Below are 23047 nucleotides of genomic sequence, written 5' to 3'. Positions count from 1 at the left end.
TTACTTGGTGTCTCTTCAAAAAAACCATGTTTGACTGTCTTTAGATAATTTTAGAAGCACTAACATTTGTTACTCATTTGTGACCTGAAGTCCAGAAGCAAATCTAAAGAGCGAAATTAAACAATTAGACTTCATTCTGGGGGAAATAGTCAAATGCTGTGTAGTTTTAAGATTACACAAGGAATTTGATTTCGGTTTCTCGTTGTCCTCAATGAATATATATATATATATATATATATATATATATATATATATATATATGTCTCAAAAAACAGAATATTGCTTAAAAGTGAAATATTTTATCAGTAATTTCAGAAAGTGAAATGGTTATCTTCTAGAGATTTATTACACTGAGTAAAATATTTCTAGCTTTTATGGCTTGTACTTTTTGTGATTATGGTTTACAGGTAAAGACAATACAAATTTCAGTGTCTCAGAAAATTTGAATATAACATTAGATTAATCAGAAAATGACGTTTGAAGCACAAGTGTCTAAGCGTTACTATTTCTTTGCGCTAAATACTTGGTTGGGGCTCCTCTTGGATGAATTACTGCATCAATGCACTGTGACATAGAGGCGATCAGCCTGTGGCACTGTGCAGGTGTAATGATTTCATCGCTGCAGTCAGGTCCTCTGCCTTGTTGGCTCTGCTGCCTCTCACCTTCCTTTTGATAACAGCCCTTAGATTTTCTATGGGGTTCAGGTCAAAAAGAGTTTACGATCCAATCAAGAACAGGAACACTATCGTCACCAGCTTCTGGTACCTTTGGCAGTGTGGGCAGGTGTCAAGTTCCGCTGGAAAATAAAATCAGCATCTCCATACAGCTTGTCAGCAGAAGTAAGCATGCAGTTCTCTAGAGTTTCCTCATAGACGCCTGCATTGACTGTGAGCTTCAGAAAACACAGTGGACCTACACATGCAGATGATATGGCACCCCAAACCATCACTAGACTTTAAGGTAAGCAGGGGTGCCTCCAGAAATGTTTCATAGGGGTAGCCAGTTGGGGTCACTTAAACTCTTGGCGTGACACTGAAACTAAAAGCCATAATTTCAGGATTTTATTCAACTGTTGTAGTTAAGCTGCCTGTAGAAAACTATCTTAAAGACTTAAGTAAACACCTACCAATATCTTTTGGTTTATTGTTTGATTTTTAATGTTTCTAATTATCTAATGTGCATAGACCAATAAAAGTAAAGTTAACATTTTGAGTTGCACAACAGTTCCTTTTTGTACATTTATTCCATCCATCAATCCATTTTCCAACACGCTTATCCCTCATGGGGTTGTGAGGGGTTGCTGGTCTCTATCTCCAGCATTCAATGGGAGAGAGGCGGGGTACACCCTGGACAGGTCGCCAGTCTATCGCACGTACATTTATTCATTTATTGAAAAACAATTACTAGGGGAAAGTAGATACCGGCAGATACAAATAAAAGTGCGATAGAAGGTCAAGAAGAGCGGCTGCTTTGCTGGCTGTGCATAATGGGACGAAATGCTAAACTGATGCTGCTGTAATTTACACTGACGAGTGAGGTGGCCATAAGTTATGCTGAGGTATGCTTGGGATTTTTATACCTGCTCTACAAAGTATGATCATTTTAATTAAACAAATTACTCAGGTTTTCTGTAGGAAAAGGATGCTTAAATCACTAATCATCCAAAGTTATAAACTGTTTTTTTCTCTTGTGCTTTATTACGACAGTCAACCAGTTTACAAATTAGGGTTAGGCTCAGTTTTTTATTTATTTATTTTTATTTTTTTAAAAAGGGGGTTTTTGTCTGACAATACAAGAGCAGGAATTTGGATATGTATATCTTAAGAATTCACTTGCTCTATTTTTATCAATGAATTAGAAACAAATTTGAATTCACAAAAGTCTGCTTTTGAGTTAATGAGATGTGCTCCTATTTAGCATGAAATTAAAGAGAATGTAAAAAGTCTGGTTATTAATATATCATCATCATCAAAAATAATAATAATTACTATCATAATACATGTTTTCTTTGAATGTTTTGGTTTATAGTCCAACTTATCTTATATCTTGGCCTGCTGCTACTATTCCACTGCGATGTACTTTCTTCTGTAATGTTTTCCCTCTGTCTCTGTGGTGTTTTTTTTTTCTTTACTCTGTAATGCTTTCTTTTTTTGTTTGTTTTTGGTCATGTACAGCACTTTGAAATGTCTTGTTACTGAAAAGTGCTTTATAAAAAAAACTTGCCTTGTGTTGTACCTAACGTTTCAATTTGTAAAATCTTAACTTTTCTGTAATAATTTTGCCTATGTGGACAAAAGTCTTTCTTGAAACGCAGTTGGGCAGTCCCATAAAAATCAGTCCAGGGGCCGCAAAATGCCCCCTAGGCCGCACTTTGGACACGTCTGCATTAAAGTAGAACTGACCACAGAAATTAGTAAAAATACCGCTGTGTCCCACATTCAGCAGCACCAGGAAACTCTCCATGTGGCCTGTGCCAAGAACATCTGGGTGTGGATTATCCAACAGGCCCTGAGATGCATCTACCTGGAAAGGATGTTTCACAGAAACAAGTAAAAAAAAAAAAAAAAAAAAAAAATGAGGAAGAAGCTGAAAACAGGAAGTGCCTTTTTTTCCTAGTTACACCACAGTCCAGATGTACGGGTGCCTTTTTTACACTCTTCTTGTCCACTCAGGTAGGACTGGTGCTGATGGATGATAAATTAGAAAGATCAAAGTCTTTGTTGGCGCCGTGTCATAACCAGGGGCCCCGGGGTCTACGCATTCCTTTCTCGTCTGGACCGAGTCGGGGAGGCGCTCCTTGGATCATCCTCTGCTGTTGGATCCGGTGGGTGTGCGCTTCTATTTAAACGCCGGCTGCTCTCAGTGTGCATCTTTTGCCATTTGTGTTTCCCTTCTTCTGCAGGCGACATGGCCTCTGACGGTCTGGCTCCTCTGGGCTCCATCGACAATCCGGTGAAGTTCCTGAACCAGGACTTTGACGCTCTGCTGCAGCAGTGTCTGAAGGAAAGGAAGCTGTTCTCAGATCCCACGTTTCCCGCCGAGCAGAAGTCCATCGGGATGCCTAAAGATCCAAATCCAGCAAAGGAGATCAAATGGAAGAGACCCAAGGTTTGACGGTCACAAATTAACTTCTTTTTGAATGAAATAAACACAACTGAGATTTTAATATTTTGCTTAGATTCTTTTACATTTGAAAAAAATTCCAAAGTGGCCAAATAAACATTTCATATATATATATGTATTCTTAGCAGTGGCGGTTCTAGACCAAATTTACCAGGGGGGCCAAGGTGGGGCCAGTGTTTTTTCACACAAAAAAAATGAAACAATAAAATGGCAATATTTAACTGTGTAATAGTATTAAGTGAGCCACTTGTGGTTTTGGAACTGCAGGTTTCAGACCCCTGATCTAGCAGTTGAAAACTTAATACGGCTAAAGCTAAACGTGAAACACCTTAATTTTTAAATCCTTCTAAGAGTAAAACTGTGTAGGTAAAAAATAAAATTGGTCAAAGATAGATAGATTATACAGTTATGGTTTATTTGCCATTGCAAATAATTATGAGAAGTGTATTTAATGTTATGTCTTTAGTACAGGGGCCAGGACCATTTCTACAGGGGCATGGGCCCCTGCTGGCCCCTGTCTAGAACCGCCCCTGATTCTTCGATAATATATTTTTTCTCATTTTTAATATTTTAGGAAATGTATTCTAAGTCTCTCTTTTTTTCCCTTGAAACATCTGTTTAAAGTCTGTCCTGGCGTCCTAAAACATTCATGCGTTCAGACGCTGTTGTTGCTTTTCTTAAGGAAATCAGTGCAGATGCTGTGTTTGTGGAGGGCACTACTGGGACCACGGATATCTGTCAGGGCCAACTGGGTAAGTGCATCAGAGACAAAATGCTGACAATAAATAAAATGCCTCTGCAAGTTTATGTTCAAATTAATTTTTTTTATACATTGCACAACACCACGGAGGATTTAAATCCGCGAATCATATTTTTAAAGAGACAAATGACTTGAGGACATGCAGCATGTTTGAATTTGCAGCTCAGCTCTTAATGGCACAGCAGGGGACAGAAGTATTTATTGGCCTGGACCAGTCCACTGTAGCCCTCTGTTTTATTAGCCACATTCTTCCAGACTGTTTTTTATTAGCGGTCCGCTAAAGAAAAAAATGTTTTCTGCACAACAAATTCTCTCCAGTTGTGCGTTCTCTGAATTGAATGATGTGTCTCCAGTCGTGTGTAAATATCCCTGATCAATTACCTCCTGCAGCCTCGTCTTCAACCACATGGTTTCCTTTAAAACTTGCGAAACCAGGATGTGTTTTCCAAGATTTCTGCAGATGCAGACGGTAACTGCATCATCCCAGGAGACAGAACACAGAGCAGATGTTTGCTCTGGGGGGGGAATGTGGTTTTGTGTGGTATGAGTGTGTGACATAGAAAACAACATTCAAAACCTAAATAAAAGCATGTAGTCCTCAAGGCGCATGTTTTCACTGCTTTGACGCACCTGATTCAGATGATTGCATCTCAGCAAAAGCCTTTTAGTCAGCCATCAGTTGACATCAGGTGAGCAGAGAAACATCTAAAACATGTACAGCTGTTAGCCTGTTTGAAAAACAAGGCTTTAGACTAATGCCAGAGGCCTGTAACTCAGTCCTCATTGTTACCTCATACTGAGTTGCGGGCTTGTTTTATCCACCAGGTAACTGCTGGCTGCTGGCAGCCCTCTCCTCGCTCACCATTCATCCCACGCTCTTTGTAAAGGTGGTGCCCCCCAACCAGAGCCTGGCTGATTCCTATGCAGGGATCTTCCATTTCAGGGTGAGTAAAGACACCCAGTACCCCCCCCCCCCCTCCTCCTCTCTGTCTTTTCCCAGAGTCTTCACAGGCTTTTGCTTTATTACTCATCCTCCACTTTGAACTTAGCAAGGGTACAAATGACACTCACATCACTCATATAGCCCAAAAAGGGCAAATATTGGGAATAAAGAGCTGAACCACTCCTAGAAAATGGGTGAAAATCACCAAATTTACTACTACTGCTATTATTACAACTACATTCTTCTTCTTCTTCTTATTGTTATTATTATTATTCATAATAATAATTGTTTAATTATATTTAACTACTCCTATTATCATGACATATATTTTACAAAGCTTACTTACATTTACTTTTAAAACTTCTAATAAATATTTATTATTATTATAAGACATTGAAGAAGATGATGAATGACAGTGATTCTTTATTTTGCCCAGGGGTTAAAGCGTAAGAGCAAATATAATGAAATTTAACACACGCCCCAATAAAAGGACCTTAGACGGGCTTTAAGCACATGAAGAGACCACTGCTGTGACTTGCTAGGAGAGCAGGCGCATTGCATTGACAGCATCAGTCTTATTTGTGATATAAGGCATTAAAGGAGACAGAACCTATAACATTATAACCTCTAATTTTAAGCAATGATTAGCAAACATTTCATTAAAGATTGCACTTGCCTGTGCAAATTCTCAGTTATCCATCATCACAGCAACAGCAAACAGGCTTAAATCGGAGGCAACCGGACTTTGGCTCAGTATTTTATTCTGAAAAGTTTTCGACATTTCGGAGTCTTAGTCAATTCTGGCGGCTTGAGCAGAATGGAGTTGGAGCGCTGCAGTTTTTAAGCACATGGAGGCCCATCCTCCGAGGCGCATCAGAGGCAAATCGATGACTAAGCTTCACACCTGTGGGTCATTAGAGGCTATCGCTCGGTGTGAGTTAAGTCCTTGGTCACCTGAATCATGAGACAGCTTATGTAATATCTTTGGAGTTAGTTGGAGGACCAAGTTTTATTTATCGAGGAGTTGGTAGCACAATCCTCCCCTTCTGTACCAAGATGGCTTCTTAGTTTCCCCCCCTCTTTCAAACCATCTGTTCTCTCTGTCCAAAATCTGGACATCAGTGTCGTCAAAAGTGTGTCCTTTGCTCCTGAGGTGCAAGGCGATTGCTGAATCTTGAACCGAGCTGCTGCCCCTCCTGTGCGTTTATATGGTTGAAAGGCCGGCTGCCTCTGATTTAAGTCTTGCTTGTTAAAAATTGCACAGTAACGATAAACCAAAAATGTTGATGACAGCAATCTAATTAAAAATAATCCTGAAAACAGACACAGAATCAAGCACTGATAAGATTTATGTTCAACAGTGTAGCATGACTGAGAGCGACTTCCACATGTTGGATGATTTGTGGGGAGAAATGTTTACACTTAGGCAAAAGAAAATCTCCACAAATTGGCTTGTGGTGTCAGATCCTCATGTTTCACCTAGAAACACGTATATTTGTGCTGAGGGAAAGTTGAATTATCATCTTAAGTTTCCACATATTGTACAACTACAAAGCACTTTTATGACAAATAATGAAAAACAAGTTTGTCAAATTCGTAAAGGAAAAGCTAGTGAAGATATAAATTAGTATTTTGACTGTTTAATTTACGTTAGTAGGAATCTGAACCCATGCAAACACTATCGTCTGCAAGTCCTAAATTAAACAAATCTTTCCTCTAACAAGATCCAAACAAGATTTGGATCTTGTTACTACTACTGGGATTCAAAGACTAAAACTGAAGAACCCATCTCTGATCTGAAGATTATTGCCAAGATATCCTTCGTTGTTCTTGGTCAACAAAATCTAATTTTTCTATAGCCACAGGTGTATAAAACTCAGCACCAAGGCATGCAGACCGCTTCAGCAAACATTTGTGTAAGTTTGGTCTCAAGATGTGAAATTTCAACAATATTAAATATTCTACAGCCATCTGTTAATGGTAATATAACTAACTGGAGATTAGCAGCAGCAGGCCGAGATGCTTGGTGCACGGAGGCCTCCAACATTCTGCAGAGACGTTCGCTACAGACCCCCAGACTTGATATGGCCTTCAGATTAGCTCTAGAAAAGTGAATGGAGAGCTTTGTGCAATGGTCTCCATGGCCCAGTAGCTGCATCGTAGCTTTACGTCACCGGTTACAATATAGAGTGTCGGATACAGGGGTGTAAAGCACGTCATCTCTCGACTCTAGACAGGAAACCCAACAGGTTAGTCTGGGTTATGCAGTTTCCAGTAGAACAGCACTTGCCTCACTGCATTAGTGTCAAGTTTGGTGGAGGGAGAACTGTTTTTATGAGCTGGTCCCTTTGTTCCAGTGAATATTCCTCAGGAATATTCTCATAAACACGTTCATAAACTCCTCGCAGGAAGCGTTCAGGCCATTACAGCTGCAGAGGCCGGAGGAAACCCAGGATTAATAAAAGGGATGTCACTCTAGTTTCATACCTGTGTGAAGGCAGAGGATGTCGTATTGGCTGTTTTTTTTTTTTAAATATGTACAAAAGATAGATGAAATTTATTTAAATTAATGCTCACAAAATCTGAGACATAATTCCAACCAGGATGTACTCAGTTAAAAAAAATGTATCTGAACCTTAATGCAACCTGATGTAATACCTGAGAGTATGAATACATCGTATGACATAAAGTACCTGAAGACCCAGTAAAGATGGGTCTTAAAATCCATCCATCCATCCATCCATCCATCCATCCATCCATCCATCCATCCATCCATCCATCCATCCATCCATCCATCCATCCAAGGAATGGGTGTCTAGATAGATAGATATGGCTTCCTAGGAAATTAACTTTTGTCTAACCTTTAAAAGTGGTTTTCATCATCAATTCTTCCAGTTTTACACGACTGGACAGTAATTGTGAGGTGAAAAAAACACCCAAAAGTCAAATAATAACTTTAAAAGACCTCCATAATTGAACAATTGTAGTTTTATAGATAATGAGATAGTTTAGCTCCATAGAAACTAAATCTAAATAATCTGGTAGCACTCAAGACTTTTACACTGTTCCAACTATAGATCCAGCAGACTGTTGAACCCTAAACAATTATGGTCGACTCATAGAGCTAATTTACACTTGTTTGCTTTGGGTAGCAGAAGTCAGATTCTTTCTATTTCTTAACATTTTATCAGATTTGGCTCCATATTCTCAGACTAACACAATGCGCCGTCTGTTCGTTTAGCTGCCGTGCCTCAGCTCTGACGCTTTGAACGAAAACAGCAGTTATGAAGAGCTATTAAATCATCTTCAGATGATCTCTCCCAGTTTCACAGATCAGAGGAGAACAGCAAATACCCATAGCGTTATTATTATCATCTCATTAGACGGAGTGATTGAAATCTACATTCTCTGGCTCTGACCTGCTCAGATCAATAAAATTAATCTCAGCAGACATCTCAAGTTCACAAAAACAAACAGACGACTCAGAGATGATTTCGCCCTGGAGCTTCAGGGCCTTTGGAGACTGTTGGGGAGAATGTGGCGTGACTGAACAGGCAGGACGGAGACTCCTTTTACCCCCACAGAGCAGTCCGGACATGCAGTGAGCGGCTCCTCCTGGGCTGCATTCATGCAGGCGTGTGTCCTTTCCCCCAGAGGACTCACAGATATTTCCTGGAAGTCCATCCCTACGTGAATCACGCCTCGGCTTCTGTTTCGTTCAGTTGCAGTAACTTGCATAAAGGGTTCATGTTTTTTTTTTTTGTCCCCAGTATTGCATCACCTGAACAGATTTATGTCCCAAAAATGTTGATCAACACAAGGACCACACACACAATAGCGCTCACTGAAGACCAGTCCAGGCCTGCTCTGAGCTGCTCCCAGGAACCCGTTTACCACCGTGACTCACACCAGATTACAACAAATGCAGTAACGGCGAGAAAGATTCAGGCGAGCGGTGGCCGACTGGTCGGAGCGCGGGGTGCTTTGCGTTTTTGGCGTGGCTGCAAAGTTCTCAGTTCAAATCCAGTGGAATGTACATCGCAATGACAAAGAAAGATAATAATTATATTCAAAGCGCAGAAAACAGTGAAATAGCAGGTCAAATATTATTTTTATAATAATAATCTTTATTTATAATTGCAACTTTGTACATTCCAATGAAAGTTATCGTCTATGTTTAACCCGTCCCTCAGGGAGCAGTGGGCTGCCACCATGGGGCCCGCTGGGGAGCATTCTGGGATCTTGCTCTGGGACACAGAGTGGAAGCCAGTGGGATTCAAACCAGAGACCATTCAGCCTTCCCAAGACACAAACACCCTGCTTTAACCACTATGCTGTGAAATCAGACGATTAAAAAATAAAGTCACCAAATGAGACTGAAATGCTTTGAGTGACTGGTTCTGGTGATCGAGGCCGCTGCTTAAACTCCTGGTGTGGCACTGAAACTAAAAGCCATAATTTCAAGATATTACTCTTCTGTTTTAGTTAAGCTGCCTGTAGAAATCTATCCTAAAGACTTAAGTAAACACCTACTAACATCTTTTGGTTTATTGTTTGATTTTTAACCAGTCCAGGGTGTACCCGCCTCTCGCCCATTAAAATGCTGGAGATAGGCACCAGCACCCCTCGGGACCCCATGAGGGATAAAGCGAGTAAGAATATGGATGGATGTTTGATTTTTAATGTTACTAATGATCTAATGTGCATTGACAATAACAGAACAGTTAACATTTGAGTTGAACAACAATTCCTTTTTATTGTGTAATTATATTAGGAATAACGTGTACATTTATTCATTTATTGAAAAACAAAACAATTACTAGATACTGGCAGATTCAAATAAAAGCGCAATAGAAAGTCAAGAAGAGCTGCTGCTGTGTTGGCTGTGCATAATGCGATGAAATGCTAAAATGATGCTACTGTAGTTTACACTGGTGAGTGGGGTGGCTGTGGCCACCTCTGGCCACCCCCTGGTGGCGCCATTGAGGAGAATACCACTGAACACCTTGCGCTCTGCAACAGAGAAGCCATTTCCCACACACTGAACTGGTGCACCTAGAAAACCAAAACTGTCTGGTTGGGCTGTTATTTTTGGGATTACGGCTCTTTTCCAGAGAAGAAAAATCACCTGCAGCTTGACCATGAGCGCGCTTTAGAAACTGCGTCGTTCAGCAGCTCTAAAATCTGAATTTCCTCCTTAAAACAAAGGAAAATAAATGAGTGATTTCATCGTCTGACCGAATACAAACCGTATTGACTGAATTAATGCATCACGATTCAGATTTTTTACGGTACTGCAGGAAAAACTGGGGCTTTAAAAGGTTCACACGCTAGACTCCTCCCGGTCATAATTCCTCCTGACTCAGTACATCCAGTCTTCCCCTCCTTTCAGCTTTTTTTTTTTTAATTTGCCTCTCCTCCCCGCCTCTCTCTCTCTGTCTGTGCAGTTCTGGCAGTATGGTGAGTGGGTGGAGGTGGTTGTGGATGACAGGCTGCCAGTGCGCGAAGGCCGTCTGCTCTTCAGCTACTCTCGCACCCGCAACGAGTTCTGGAGCGCCCTGGTGGAGAAGGCCTATGCCAAGTCAGTCGCCACCAGCAGCATATGCTGCCGGGCTGTAATGACTGCGATCACCCACGCTCTCTGTGTGTGCTTGTCCCTTCAGCAGTCAGACTGGAGATGAATGTCTCACCTTTCGTGCAGGTTGGTGGGCTCCTACGGGAGCCTGAAGGGGGGAAACATCTCAGAGGGCATGGAGGATTTCACAGGAGGCATCGCGTACTCCATCCCCATCACGTCCCGCACCCCTCCGGTCCTCTGGAGGATCCTCACCGCTGCCCTGTCCCGAGGCAGCCTGCTCAGCTGCTTCATCCAGGTTCAGGACACATGTGTGTTATTTTTATTTTTTTTTTAAGCTGGAGGTGGAGACACGTCCCGCTGAGAAACTTCTCCTACTTCCTTCTAACAGGCAACCAACTACAGCGAGGTTGGCAAAGTGACAGCAGACGGGCTGGTGAAGGGCCACGCCTACGCCATCACCGACACGGACAAGGTCAGAAAAACCCAGAGCACACTCTGCGCTCTGGGTTTATTTCTACAGTCTTTTTTTTTTTTCTTTTGAAATAATGAATCACATTCAATTCCAAGTCCTCTTTTCGTCACCCCAACTTTGTAGTGATTTAAATATAAATGATGGTCCAAATTGTTTTATCCTTTAAATTTATTCATAAAACCCCCGAAATACCAAATTAGTATAAATATAGTTATTAAATTGTTGTGCTCTTCCATATTCAGGAACAGAAAGGTCTTCATGTCACAGACCCAGATGAGAGCTCAACGACCCAGCCGGCCCATTTTTTTCTAAACACAATTTCACATTCAGGGTGTGAATGTGTGTGTGAATGGGTGAATGACTGAACTGTAGTGTAAAACGCTTTGGAGGTCGTCAAGACTAGTTAAAGCGCTATACAAGTACAAACCATTTACCATTTACTATTTACATTTAAATCATGTGAATGCCAATTAACTTCCCTCAGAAGTTAATGTCTCTTTTAGCAATGAGTTATCCAAACAATAGGAAGACTCTGATTAGTAAATAAATAAATGTGCTGCCATGCTGAAGAATTCATATCTTTTGACGTTTTGTCACATTACAACCAAACCGTTTAATGCACATTTATTTTATTTATTTTTTTGTAACAGACCAACATAGTTGTGAAGAGGAAATAAAATGATATATTGTTAATAATGGATTCAATAAATACAAATCTGAAAAGTGTGGAGTGAATTTGTAGTCAGCCTCATTGTATCATTGGCACTTTTTCACAGGAGCTACCGACCCACGCCGGTTTAGAGCTGCAGGTCTTTTAGGGTAGATAGCTGCCAGTTTTTCACATCTACACATTTAGCAAACTATTATGACCGTGTGTTAAGGGTAATTGTCCGCCTTTAGTCGTTTGCAGCCTCTAACAGGCTTTCTTTTATGACTCCCATCAGTCTTCTGGTCAACTCTGACTAACGTCTGCTGAAAGACAGCTTGAAGGATGTTTTTAGCACCTGTCAACAGATAATCCCACCTGAGCTGTGGGTCTCTGCAGCTCCTCCAGAGTTACTGTAGGTCTCTTGGTTGTTTCTCTGATCACTGCTCTCCTTGGCTGACCTGCATGTTTCTATACTGAAATTAGATTACAAACTGCTGGACTTTATTAATGCGGTACCGCGCACGTGACGTCACCGTCTCAAGAGCAACGCCCCTTTTGCCGCTTAGGTAGGGCATACAGGAGAGAACGCATACAGGAGAGAACGCACGGATAACAGATATGACCGACTTTACAGCCGTTAAACTTTCCCAAGACGATGTCCCAGGCGCACGGATTACTGGTCGCACTGTCGAAGAACACACCAACCTTCAGCTCAAACGATGGCTTGAGATTCGATGGCTTAAAAAGACTGGAAAACTGGCCGAGTTGATGAACGGTAAGCTTTGTTTTTTTTCCTGCGCGGCGATCAAGGCAGCGTCGGCCGTTTTTTTTTTTTTTTTTTTTTTTTTTTGCAATCACCGTCCAGGAATGGGTATATGTTTAATGTTTGTCTCATTTGAAATGTTTTTGAGTAAGCCTGGTAGCAGGCTATCATGTTAGCGCCTGCTACCATGATAGCCTATATGCTGTCATGGTAGCAGGCGCTACTTTATTAACATGTCGGCCACCAAAATACTCTTACCTTGACTTGATGTCGCTGGAATTGGGTCAGGATGTTCTTCGGTTGGGCCCTTTCCTCCGACAAAATGCTTGCTACATATGTACTTGAATTTGGTAACTTTTTCCGGGTTGAACTGTTGTGTAGGCCGACCGCCCCGGTCCCAGCGTACACATTTCTCCTTGGCAGTCTTGAAGAAAACATCCTTCATATGCGGCCGATCAGCGTACCTCGAGTCGCTGTTGCACGTTCCATAGCAACAATGTTTAAAAACCATGGTCTTAGATTTGGAAAAAGCAGTCGTTTACCGAGTAAAAGCAAGGGTAACGCACGTCTCTTTTACAGCAAAACAGCGGGGGACTATGCAAGCATGCCCTACTGCGTACCACGTGATGTGACGTCATCGTGACGTTGTGTTTCTAAAAATAGCTCGCGCGCGGTACCGCATTAGGACACTGTTTAAGGCTTTTATTCAGGCGTGTATGAGTAAAAGGGGGGCTGAATACAAATGAATTTCACATCCTCCAGAGTTTTATTTGTAAAAAATATATATATATATTTTGCAAACCATTAATCATTTGTTTTCCTCTTCACAACGGCACACTAATTTTGTTTTAGCCTACTACCATGCATTGGAAGGTATAAAAAAGTTATGCTTATGGAGCTGTAAATGATAAACGAATGTTATATACTAGAGCATTAAACATTTTGATTTAAAAATAGAAACCATCATTTTTCTTCCTTCACGTTTTTTTCATCAAGCAAATGTTTGAAAATTTAAACTCCCATTTTTCTGTGAATGCATCATCAGCCACAACCTATAGTTTGATATTTGGCATGAAGTTCTACTTAAATTTGTTCTTTAATCATTTAATCATCTGCATGTAAATCTTGGCTACCCAATCACAGGTCATTTTACTCGTATCATTCACACAACCTCTCTTGTGCATTTAAAGTTTGTTTATTCTCACTGATTCTATTAATATTTTAGGTGAAAAAGGGATCGGAGGAGACTTTGCTGCTAAAGCTGAGGAACCCGTGGGGTTTTGTTGAGTTTTGTGGATCCTGGAGTGATAAGTGAGCAGGAAGACAGGTCATAGAGGAACAGATCGCTGAATGTTTGCAGACCCTGAGGTGTTCCTCTGCATTCGTTCGCCCCCTCCAGGTGTAAAGAGTGGGGCGAGACGGACCAGTCGGAGAAGGAAAGGATTGAACTCAAGCTGGAAGAAGATGGGGAGTTCTGGTATGCAGGAGATGCTTAAACCTGAGCCGTGAAAGGATCCGATGATCTGGTTTTAATGGCCATCTGTTTTAGGATCAGCGCCGATGACTTCAGCAGGATGTTCAACGTTGTGGAGCTCTGCAGCGTGAGTCCAGACTCTTTGGAGGAGGGAGACACACCCACCGGCCAGTCTACCTGGACTGTTAGCGAACACAAAGGCTCCTGGGTACCAGGAAGCTCCGCTGGAGGAAGCCGCAAATACAACAGTATGTCTGAGAGATCAGATCTTCACCATTACCTGTTCTTACCCTCCACAGACCAGGGCCCATATTCACAAAGATTCCCAGAGTCCTCTCAGAGAGCTCCTATCTTAGCCTAATATAAAAAAAATGAAGTTTTTTTTATTATAGTGAGGAGGTGTGGTTGACCTTGTTGCTAAGTGTGATTGATGGATAGTAGAAGAAGAAAAAAACAAACACGCTCCTAGTGATTAAAGGAGAGAAATTAGACTGGATTAGGAAATGTGTCTCATGATGATGAAAACTAGAAAAACTTACTATCACTCAGCATTAAAATGTTTTAAAGCACCTTATTTAGATCCTCATCATTATTTTGATTTGCTTATTTTTACTCGTCAGTCATTTTACCACCTTATCTATTTGATGTTAATTTGCACTCACATGTCAGATTAACTAGGATTGCCTGCTTATATAAAGCGGTCGTATTTGGAAAAATCACCAACATGAAATGGAGAAACAAAATGGAAAAACCGAACAGCAGCGCATCCATCCATTTACCTCTGGGAGGTGTTGAAAGTCAAACCAGTCCCCGGATCACGGCACAAATACACAGAGTTTAAAGCGTATTGCTGCAGATCAATGCGCCTTATTCTCTGCACATCTTGGTGCTTTTTTTACGCACCAGCCTGGAAGGTGAGAAGAAGTTCTCTGTGTAGTGATCAAAGCGAGGACACGGCATCACACTTAAGTTAACTTCTAGATGACCATTTAGGCTACAGACATCATCACGCAATAAATAAAATACTTTCTCACCTCTTTTATATATATTCTTTGTAAATTTCTCCACTTTGTATTCCTGATTATCCAAAATTTGTCTATTATTATTTATCCTCCATAAAATTGCATTAGGTAGAGCCGTGCATTTAACCTGACGGGCCTCTGACACTAATAGATTTCTCCCTGTGGGGATGATAAAGTTTATCTTATCTAAATATTATTATATGATTGTTAAAGAGCTTTTGTGCTTACTTCCACTGTTTAGGTGGTGGATCAACCAATCAGCTCTCTCTGTTTCTGCCATCTTCCTGCTTCAGACACTCTTAGATTTGCTAAAAGTGCTCCTCACTATTCCTCACATTTTATCAGGTTAGGAGCTCTCTTAAGGCCTGAGATGCTTTGCGATTAATTTTTTATTTTACCGAGGTAAAATTATAAGAAAAGAATCATATAATTTGGGAAACTCTACATTTTTTTCCTAAATGACGTCACTAAGAGCTACTTTTAGTTTTAGGGATCTTTGTCAATTCGGGACCTGGTGTTTAACTCCCTTCAATGTGATGCTAGAGTCCTTCTGGAAGAATCCCCAGTTCCTGCTGGTGCTCAGAGAGCAGGACCAGGAGGAGGATGATGAAGAGGAGGAGGATGATGAGGAGGATGATGAAGATGAGATTGATAAGGGTGAAGAGGCCCTGACCCCAGAGGCGTTGAAGACAGCAGAGAAACAGAAGCAGAAAGCGAAGCACTGCACGGTGCTGGTGGAGCTGCTGCAGAAGAACCGCAGGCAGAATGACAAAATTAACTTCCTCTTCATCGCTTTCCACGTCTACAAGGTCAGAACTTAACTCACCTTTTAGCGGTCCGTCACATCCTGGAGGTCTCACCTTCTCCCATGAACTCCTCTGTTGCTTTGCTTCTCTCTTCCAGGTTCCTCCCGAGGTAACTTATAAACAATCCGCTTTAAATAATATCAAAGCAATTTCCAAATATCTATAAACGTTTCCAACTAGAGTGTTTTATCCATTTTTCTCTTTTTCTCTACATAGCTGCAGGGAGGCTGTCTGGACCGCAGCTTCTTCATGAAAACCCGCCCGGTGGGTCGCTCTGGGAAATACAAAGCCCAGAGGTGAGAGTCTTTTACTTTAGTCTGGAAATCTAGAGCAGATCTTTATTTAAACTCCAAGGGACCACAGCAAGGAGCAAAGACTTCTGAACTCTTAGACATCTCTGGAGGGATTTGAAAACACACAGAGTGAAGCAAATTGGGGTGGAAAGAGGCGTTTGACCACGAGGATTCCTCAGCAGTGCTGCTGGAAGCTGCTGTCTGGCTTTGAATCATGTTTGCAGCAGATCATGATGGAAAATGGCTGCTCTGCTAAGGACTAAAGATGTCTATCATTAAAGGGTTTGAACAATTACAGCAATAGTCATCAATGTGTGTTCAGTTTGCTGAACTTACTTATAACACATGTGTTGTTGAGCTATTTAAACTATTCTTGTTTGGTTTGTCTATTGCAACCAGCTGCTAGTTTGCATACTTTGCCAAAATATTTATTTTTATTGGAGGTTGAATATTTTAGGTGCAAATGAAAAGAGGCTGAATCGCATAGTTTGGGGTCCGGGATGATCGAAGCATTGTACCAAAGTCCTGAGTCCTCCATAGTTTCTGCATATCACAGATCGTTCCAGGAGCGCCACTGTCTTTACGCCTTTCACGAGTTTCTAAAAGTCTCTACATGTTTGCTACCTTTACGCCATACTGTGAACCCCTCAGAAAATGCTTCTTGATTTTGATGTGGAGCAAACCTTGCCCCCACAGAGGTGTGTGGAGGAAGCTGCGTCTGGAGCCGGGTCACTATGTCATCGTCGGATCCGCTTATCGGCCCAACCAGCCAGGAGAGTTCTTCGTCCGCATTTTCTCCAAGACCAGAAACACTCTTGGGTGAGATGGAGGAAACTTTTCTTTATTGACGAGAGTGAAACACCAGGAGACTAATTTAAATGAAACACCTACAGCTCAAAGTCAGAAAAGAGATAAGGTTCCTCGGTTTATGAGTTTTTGCTTAGAGAACTTGATTAATGGGCTACACGGTAGAGCAGTTGTCACAATTGTTGCCTTGAAGCAGCATTTAAATCTTGGCCAGGACCTCTCTGTGCATTCATGGGTTCGATATGGATATATCACCTTCCAAAAATATCCCTGTCAGATTAATTGGCTTTCCTAAATCACCTCTCACTTAGGGCTGGGCGATATGGATTAAAAAATAAATCTCCGATTTTATCATACCAAATCCGATTAATCCGTTTTTTTTCCTCCTTTTTGTTTCATAAAAAGAAATTAAAGAAATTATTTTAAAACCTTGCTTTTATGTCAAGCATTTCGTCAGGAAGTTGACCTGAATTCAAAGTGCAACTAAAAAACAAGCTGTGAAACAGGCTTGTAAAACAAGATGGCAGCCGTGCCATTATAAACAATGAAAATATAACAAAACATTTGCTGCTAGTGGTATTATTGAGCTAAGAACAGGCTTCACTGCACTTGTGAACTTCAAACTAAGTTAAAAAAAAAGTTAATTAGTAAATGAAGTACCTTGTATTATGGTAAAAAAAAGTTTCCACTTAACAATATTTTGACAATATATTTGCCTAAACATATATTCAGCATCACATGCTGTTCTCTTCATGGAAACCCAATGAGTGTATTGGCAAAATAAAATCCAGATTTTCCAAAAATGAAATCTTAAAGAATTGTAAATTGGAATTAATCGATTAAATCGATTTATCGCCCAGCCCTACCCTCACTACAGTATTATAGTGTAAATGTATGGTGTGTTCCCCTGCTGTTCTAAAAACCAGCTACTAATGCAGGATGCACCTATTGGCGGCTGCAGAAAGGAACCAGCCCCCCGCAACAACCCTGCAAGGATAATGTTGCACTAACAGTTTTATAATAAGATAAAGCTCTCAATGCCTTTTATATGCCTGATTAGGCTCAATAAAGCTGGCAACTGGAACGAGGTAACCCAAAAGTATTAACTGGTAACAAGAGTGGATTCAGTATAAATGAATTATATATTCAAACATACCTTTGAAGAAGGGATTTAATGAAATGGTATATCATTATACTACATTTGTTCAGGATTGTTTGGGTTAAATATTCCAGCCTGATAGGGTCCAGATTAGACTCAAAATATGTGAGGATCTTTGACCGGCTGACTCTGGGTCTGCTGCCCTCACACACTCGTAGCTTTTTGTCCCAACCAGCCACACAAAGTGTGCAAGTAGTTGCAGAGTTCCCCACCTGGAAACCTGAGGGTGAAATCTGGAAATGATCAATGCTGCAGTGTATCCTAAGCTTTAAAAAAAAAGCCTTCCTTTGACGCGATCCAATGGAAATCTGATGTTTTCTTTCATTTCCAGGGTTCAGGACTTTACCTGCTCCTCCGACTACCTCCCAGTGAGTTTACGCACATTAAACTTCAACGGATTCATCTAGTGAACTATGCATTGTGTTAAAACGCACACCTCTCTCAGGTTATGGCTGCTCCGGTCCTCCCTGAGGACCAAACCACAATTCAGAAGACTTTTGAAGAGAAGGCTGGCCCGGTAACAATTACTACCCTTCATGACCTACAATACACGTTTTATCCCACGGAGGGAGGTTTTATTTTTGTTTTTTGCTGTCCTTTAATAGGATGACAGGCTGAATGCTCAAGAGATTATGAATCTCATCAACTCAGGTTTGATTTTGTTTTTGTTTTTCAACACCTATATATAAAGGAAGCTGCTGTGTGACATTATGACCACTAGATGGAGCCGCAGTAGCAATGTGATCGACAGTGGAAGTGCAGAGGTCGTCTGTCTAGACAGTGGCTTGTTGCTGTAATGAGGCAAAGTAAACTGAACTTGGTTTGTGGATGACTGTATAGACACTTTTCATCTTCTTTCACCATAGCTCTGTCTTTATGTCCCCAAAAACAGTGTTTGACAAAAGTTACCATCTGCCTCTGGAGACGTGTAGGCAGATCATCTTTGGAGAGGACGTATCCTTTTGTCCTCCACTCACTCTCCTCCTCTCTCTGTGTATTTCTTCGCCACCAATGGTTTACTCAGCTGCACAAAGCAGTCTCTGTTCTCCTAAGTTCAAGTCCTGCTGTCTTCTTAACTCCGCTGGCAGACTGAGGGCCGCTCCACTCTCAGCCGAGAGCAAGCAAAGACCCTGCTGGCTGATCTGCGCACGCTGCAGGTGAAGCACACACTTTAAATTGTACCGTTGAGAGGACAGAAAAATGGCTCTGTATGTCATTAAAGTTGCTTTTCCTTTCAGTCCATCTTTGTTCAGTTCGATGAGGACTCTTCTGGAAGCATCAGCCCCTTTGAGCTCAGCTTGGCGCTGGAAGCCGTCGGTATGAACTTGCACTCACAGACAACCACGTGCACCCAAGCGCGCAGATCGTTGCCCCATGTGCATCTCTCTGCTTGTCCGTTTGCCAGGAATGACGTGCGACAACAAGGTGGTTCAGCTCCTATCTGAGCGCTTCGTGGCCGGAGAGCCTCACCTGTCCTTCCGTGGCTTCGTGTCCGGCGTCTCCAGGCTACGCAAACTCTTCGGTAACACACACAGCAGCAAAACAACGATAAAACAAATACAGGACTCCTCTCTGGCTCATCAAGGATGAAGCACGGCACGTGTTCTTGTTGGAGACTGGATTGTTTGTGCTGTTAGATCAGGCGTGTCCAAAGTGTGGCCCCTGGGCCAAATGGGACCCCGGTGCTGATTTTGTGCGGCCCCCCCCAACTCCATTTTGATAAAGATTTGTCCGATCAGACCTGGTGGCTGGTGCAGATGGACTCGTTTTATTTTTAATTAGGGCAAAAATATTAAAGACAAATTAAAATCTTACAATGTTAGGCACAACACAAAACATTTCTCTTTAAATAACCGCACCTTTTACACTCTTTTTCACACCAAATAGGACCACAGCTATCACAGCTAATGGATGCAGACTTTGGTGCATAAAAACCTTATGGAAATTAATTTATTAAAATTAGCTAAATATACATAGTCTATTTTGTTTATTTAAAATTATAGTTTCTAGAGCAGGTTAAAAAAAATAAAAATTTTGGCCCTCAAATTACTGACTTGACAATTTCGGCCCACGATGCAAAAAGTTTGGACACCCCTGTGCTTGAATAATAAGCTGTTTTATTATAGCCTCAAATGTCAATTTGCCAATTAGGAAGACAAACTTTGTTTACTTTATTTATTTTATTTTATGTTTCAGTCTGGCAAATTAGGTGTTCAGTGTTCTTACTGTAAGCGTTCCCATTGCCTCAAAAGATTTAGTTTTGTAAGTGAGGGCTACACTCTCTCTCGCAATCTTTATTCTTTTATTTATTTTGAATGGAGCAATTCAGCTTTTTTTGGGTGGGGGGGGGTTAGGGCATGGGACAAAAACAAAAATAAATAACATAAAATAACAAATACTTACCCAAACAGTCTACACCGAAACAAATATAAGCAATGCAATGTTAGTCCACCAGGAGAAGACAAGAACAGAAGAAATCCAGATGGGAACCACTAAATAGCTAAGCGTGAGTTTAAGTGTATGTCTATTTCTATGAATATACAAGTACTATAACTGTGTAAGAGGGTGTAGTCCCTGCCTGCCCCTTCAGTTTCTGTAGCGGATACATACATCCAGTGTTTGCTTACATAGGTGTTGTTTACTTTAATTAACGAGGAATATTCCACTTGGATACTCTAACTCCTCTACATGGGATCTTGTTCAAGATGAGCAACAGACAATTCATCTGCATCTTTTAAAGACAGTACATAAAGAACTGCAATCAGATACTTATATACACAGTTTAAAGCCCGGTTAAATACTCCCCCCCCCCCCCCCCCCCCTGCTGTCTGACATTAACTCGGACTAAACCTTTCCTGTTTTTGATCAGTTAGCATAGACACGTTTTGTTTTCTTAAAAATCGCCATATTCACTAAATCCGACCGTGGGTTGTGACGAGGCTTGTTTGTCAAATTAAAAAGACCTTTTAAAAATGACCAACTTTTACCAAGCATTAAACTTTTTTTTTTTTTTTTGGTAAGCCTACATTTCTGTATTACAAATTCTTTTTATTGGTCTGATGTAAGAGTCTACTATTAAATGTCAGAAATATTCAGAAATGCTTGGAAGTATCTCGTCCTTGTAAATGGAAAAAGTGCCACCTGTCTGTCAGGTTCTATTTCCTGGGTACATTTCTACCCTGGTAGCCTAATTTTATGCTCTTAAATGCATCGAAAACGGAGCAGGGGAAGAAAAATGAACCGCTGTGGTACCTGAAGAAGATCCCTGCAGTCGGGACGTGTCTATAGTTGATGGTTTCTGCTTTATTGACACTTCCACTGTTAATTTTTCTTTTTAGCTGTTCATTACAGTTTATTTGATCTGACTAGATTATTAAAACTCAACATTTAATTAGTGCTGTTGAGATAATTAACAGAGGCATCATCTTTTATGTGCCTTTTATTGTGATGTAGTTTTGAAAAGAGAACATGCAGTCATATGTTCCTCTCTTCTTCTCAGCTCTGTTTGAGTCCGAGACCAGCCAAGAGGTGAAAGACAGAGGGATCAATTCTGTGAGTAAAACAGTTATTGTCGTCCTGATATCACGAGTCCACAATAACCTGGATCTCACCAGTGTGTTTCTTTTCCTCTCTGGTCTCCTTTTGTTCCTCCTGCAGTGGCTGCTTCAGTTTCTGGCTCTGTAGAGGTGCAGCATGAGGATTATCTACAGATGATGAGCCTCGGCATGATAAAAGAACCACAAATATAACATAAAAAAGTTCTCTTATTTTGTTTCATTGCTTTTTTTCTTGTTAAATTGTATTCCACTCTTTTTAATCTACGGTCATATTCAATAAATTTGAATATTATTGAAAGAGGTTCCTTTATTTCAGTAACTCAGTAACTCAGTTCACTTTGTGGAAAGACATTATATAGATTAACAAAGACTTCTTTATTTAAAGAAGTCTTTATTTGTGTTAATTATGATTTCGTCCACCTCCAGCTAATGAAAACACAGCATTTCAGATAAGAATATTGCATCAGACCAATAAAACAGCTACATTTTACATGCAGAAATGGAGGCTTAATTAAAAGTGTTTATTACTGCCTTAAAGGTTGTTGTTTCTTTCAAAAGGTACTTTTAATCTGGCAGACAAACCTCTTAGAAATGCAAATTGTAATTTATTGAATATGATTGTATATTCCCGATTTTATTTGCTCTACACTATAAAGCTATTTCACACCAACCTGTATATTGTTTCAATAATTCAGTTGTTCTCTTTGGAAATAAACTGCTTCATACTTTCGAGTTCCTATTCAAACTGTTCAGTTAAATTTTTTTTCTTCTCAATGTTCTCTATATTTTTGTTTCCTAACAGTCTGGTTTTCCAAGTCCTGAAATTTCTTGAATTATAGTTTGCATGATTTTTGTCAGTTCAACTTGACCTGTTTGTACCTACATGATATTCTGTCCACATCTGAATAAAATAGATAATTAGGAAATTACCTCAACTTTTACTTTGAAGCCATGCAGCTCATGCTTTGCTGGAGTCAGACTTTCTAATGTTTTAAACAGTTTTTTTAATTACAGTTTTTCTGAGTTTCTGGAGGTCTCTCAATGTTTTGCGACTTTTGCAGCTCTTTGTTCATTTTCTGTGCAACCCTTGTTCCTCCTAATGGCAGCAAATCCTGGCGTGTGCACATCCAAATGATGGGGGGGGGGGGAAGTGGTGGACTTAAAAAAACAAAACATCAAAAATAATTTTCTTTTTGTTGAGAAAGTGATACACATGAAAATATCCTGTGTTTCTCTGAAAGGCAAAGACTACCATCAAGTTTCAATATAGATGCATCACAATAGAAACCATTACTTTGCAAACTGGTAAACCCATGATTGAACTTTCTGTCCTTGATTCTCAACTCTGTTCACGGACAGAGAAAAAGCAGAAAGCACAACCTCATTGAAAACATTTCACAACTCACATTGTGGTAGTGACGACATGGTTCTGTGGGATATTTCTAAATGAGCCAAAGGATCAGAGAATGACACACAACAGGCTTTAGCTTTATGACCGAATCTGGGGAGGGTCTTGAATGGTTTCCATACCTCCAGAGCAGATCGCTTCCTTTCCTAACTGGATGATCCTCAGAAAACAAAATAAAAAATATTCTCACTTGTTTACTAAAGTGAACTTTTCTAGATCTGAAACAAAAGTTA

General features: G+C 40.6%; 1 protein-coding gene across 2 annotated transcripts; it reads left to right on the top strand.

Moving 5' to 3' along the window:
• Positions 1-2641: 2641 nt before the first annotated feature.
• capn12 (calpain 12) lies at positions 2642-22335 on the top strand. Of its 2 annotated transcripts, XM_036149947.1 has the most exons (23): positions 2642-2824; positions 2903-3108; positions 3806-3875; positions 4709-4827; positions 10274-10407; positions 10528-10699; positions 10793-10876; positions 13514-13599; positions 13688-13765; positions 13838-14010; positions 15328-15593; positions 15688-15699; positions 15807-15886; positions 16580-16702; positions 18181-18217; positions 18295-18366; positions 18455-18500; positions 18742-18803; positions 18938-19006; positions 19088-19166; positions 19255-19371; positions 21349-21401; positions 21507-22335. In XM_036149947.1, the coding sequence occupies exons 2-23, from the start codon at positions 2908-2910 to the stop codon at positions 21531-21533; spliced, it is 2160 nt and encodes a 719-aa protein (XP_036005840.1). In that variant the 5' UTR covers positions 2642-2824; positions 2903-2907; the 3' UTR covers positions 21534-22335. The 2 variants fall into 2 exon arrangements, with proteins under 2 accessions (XP_036005840.1, XP_036005841.1); XM_036149948.1 differs by lacking the exons at positions 2642-2824; positions 15688-15699 and having other exon boundaries at positions 2851-3108.
• Positions 22336-23047: the final 712 nt, after the last annotated feature.

The sequence above is a fragment of the Fundulus heteroclitus genome, chromosome 18 (genome assembly GCF_011125445.2).
Source record: "Fundulus heteroclitus isolate FHET01 chromosome 18, MU-UCD_Fhet_4.1, whole genome shotgun sequence".
Lineage (NCBI taxonomy): Eukaryota > Metazoa > Chordata > Actinopteri > Cyprinodontiformes > Fundulidae > Fundulus > Fundulus heteroclitus.
The sequence above is the reverse complement of the archived record's forward strand: the minus strand, read 5'-3'. Positions and strand labels throughout refer to the sequence as shown.

Excerpts from the sequence above, each read along its gene's own strand:
- capn12 (XM_036149947.1), top strand. The coding sequence starts at position 2,908 with ATGGCCTCTGACGGTCTGGCTCCTCTGGGCTCCATCGACAATCCGGTG. Across the intron at positions 3,109-3,805 it reads TCAAATGGAAGAGACCCAAG|GAAATCAGTGCAGATGCTGT; the intron begins GTTTGACGGTCA and ends GCTTTTCTTAAG. Across the intron at positions 21,402-21,506 it reads AAGACAGAGGGATCAATTCT|TGGCTGCTTCAGTTTCTGGC; the intron begins GTGAGTAAAACA and ends TTCCTCCTGCAG.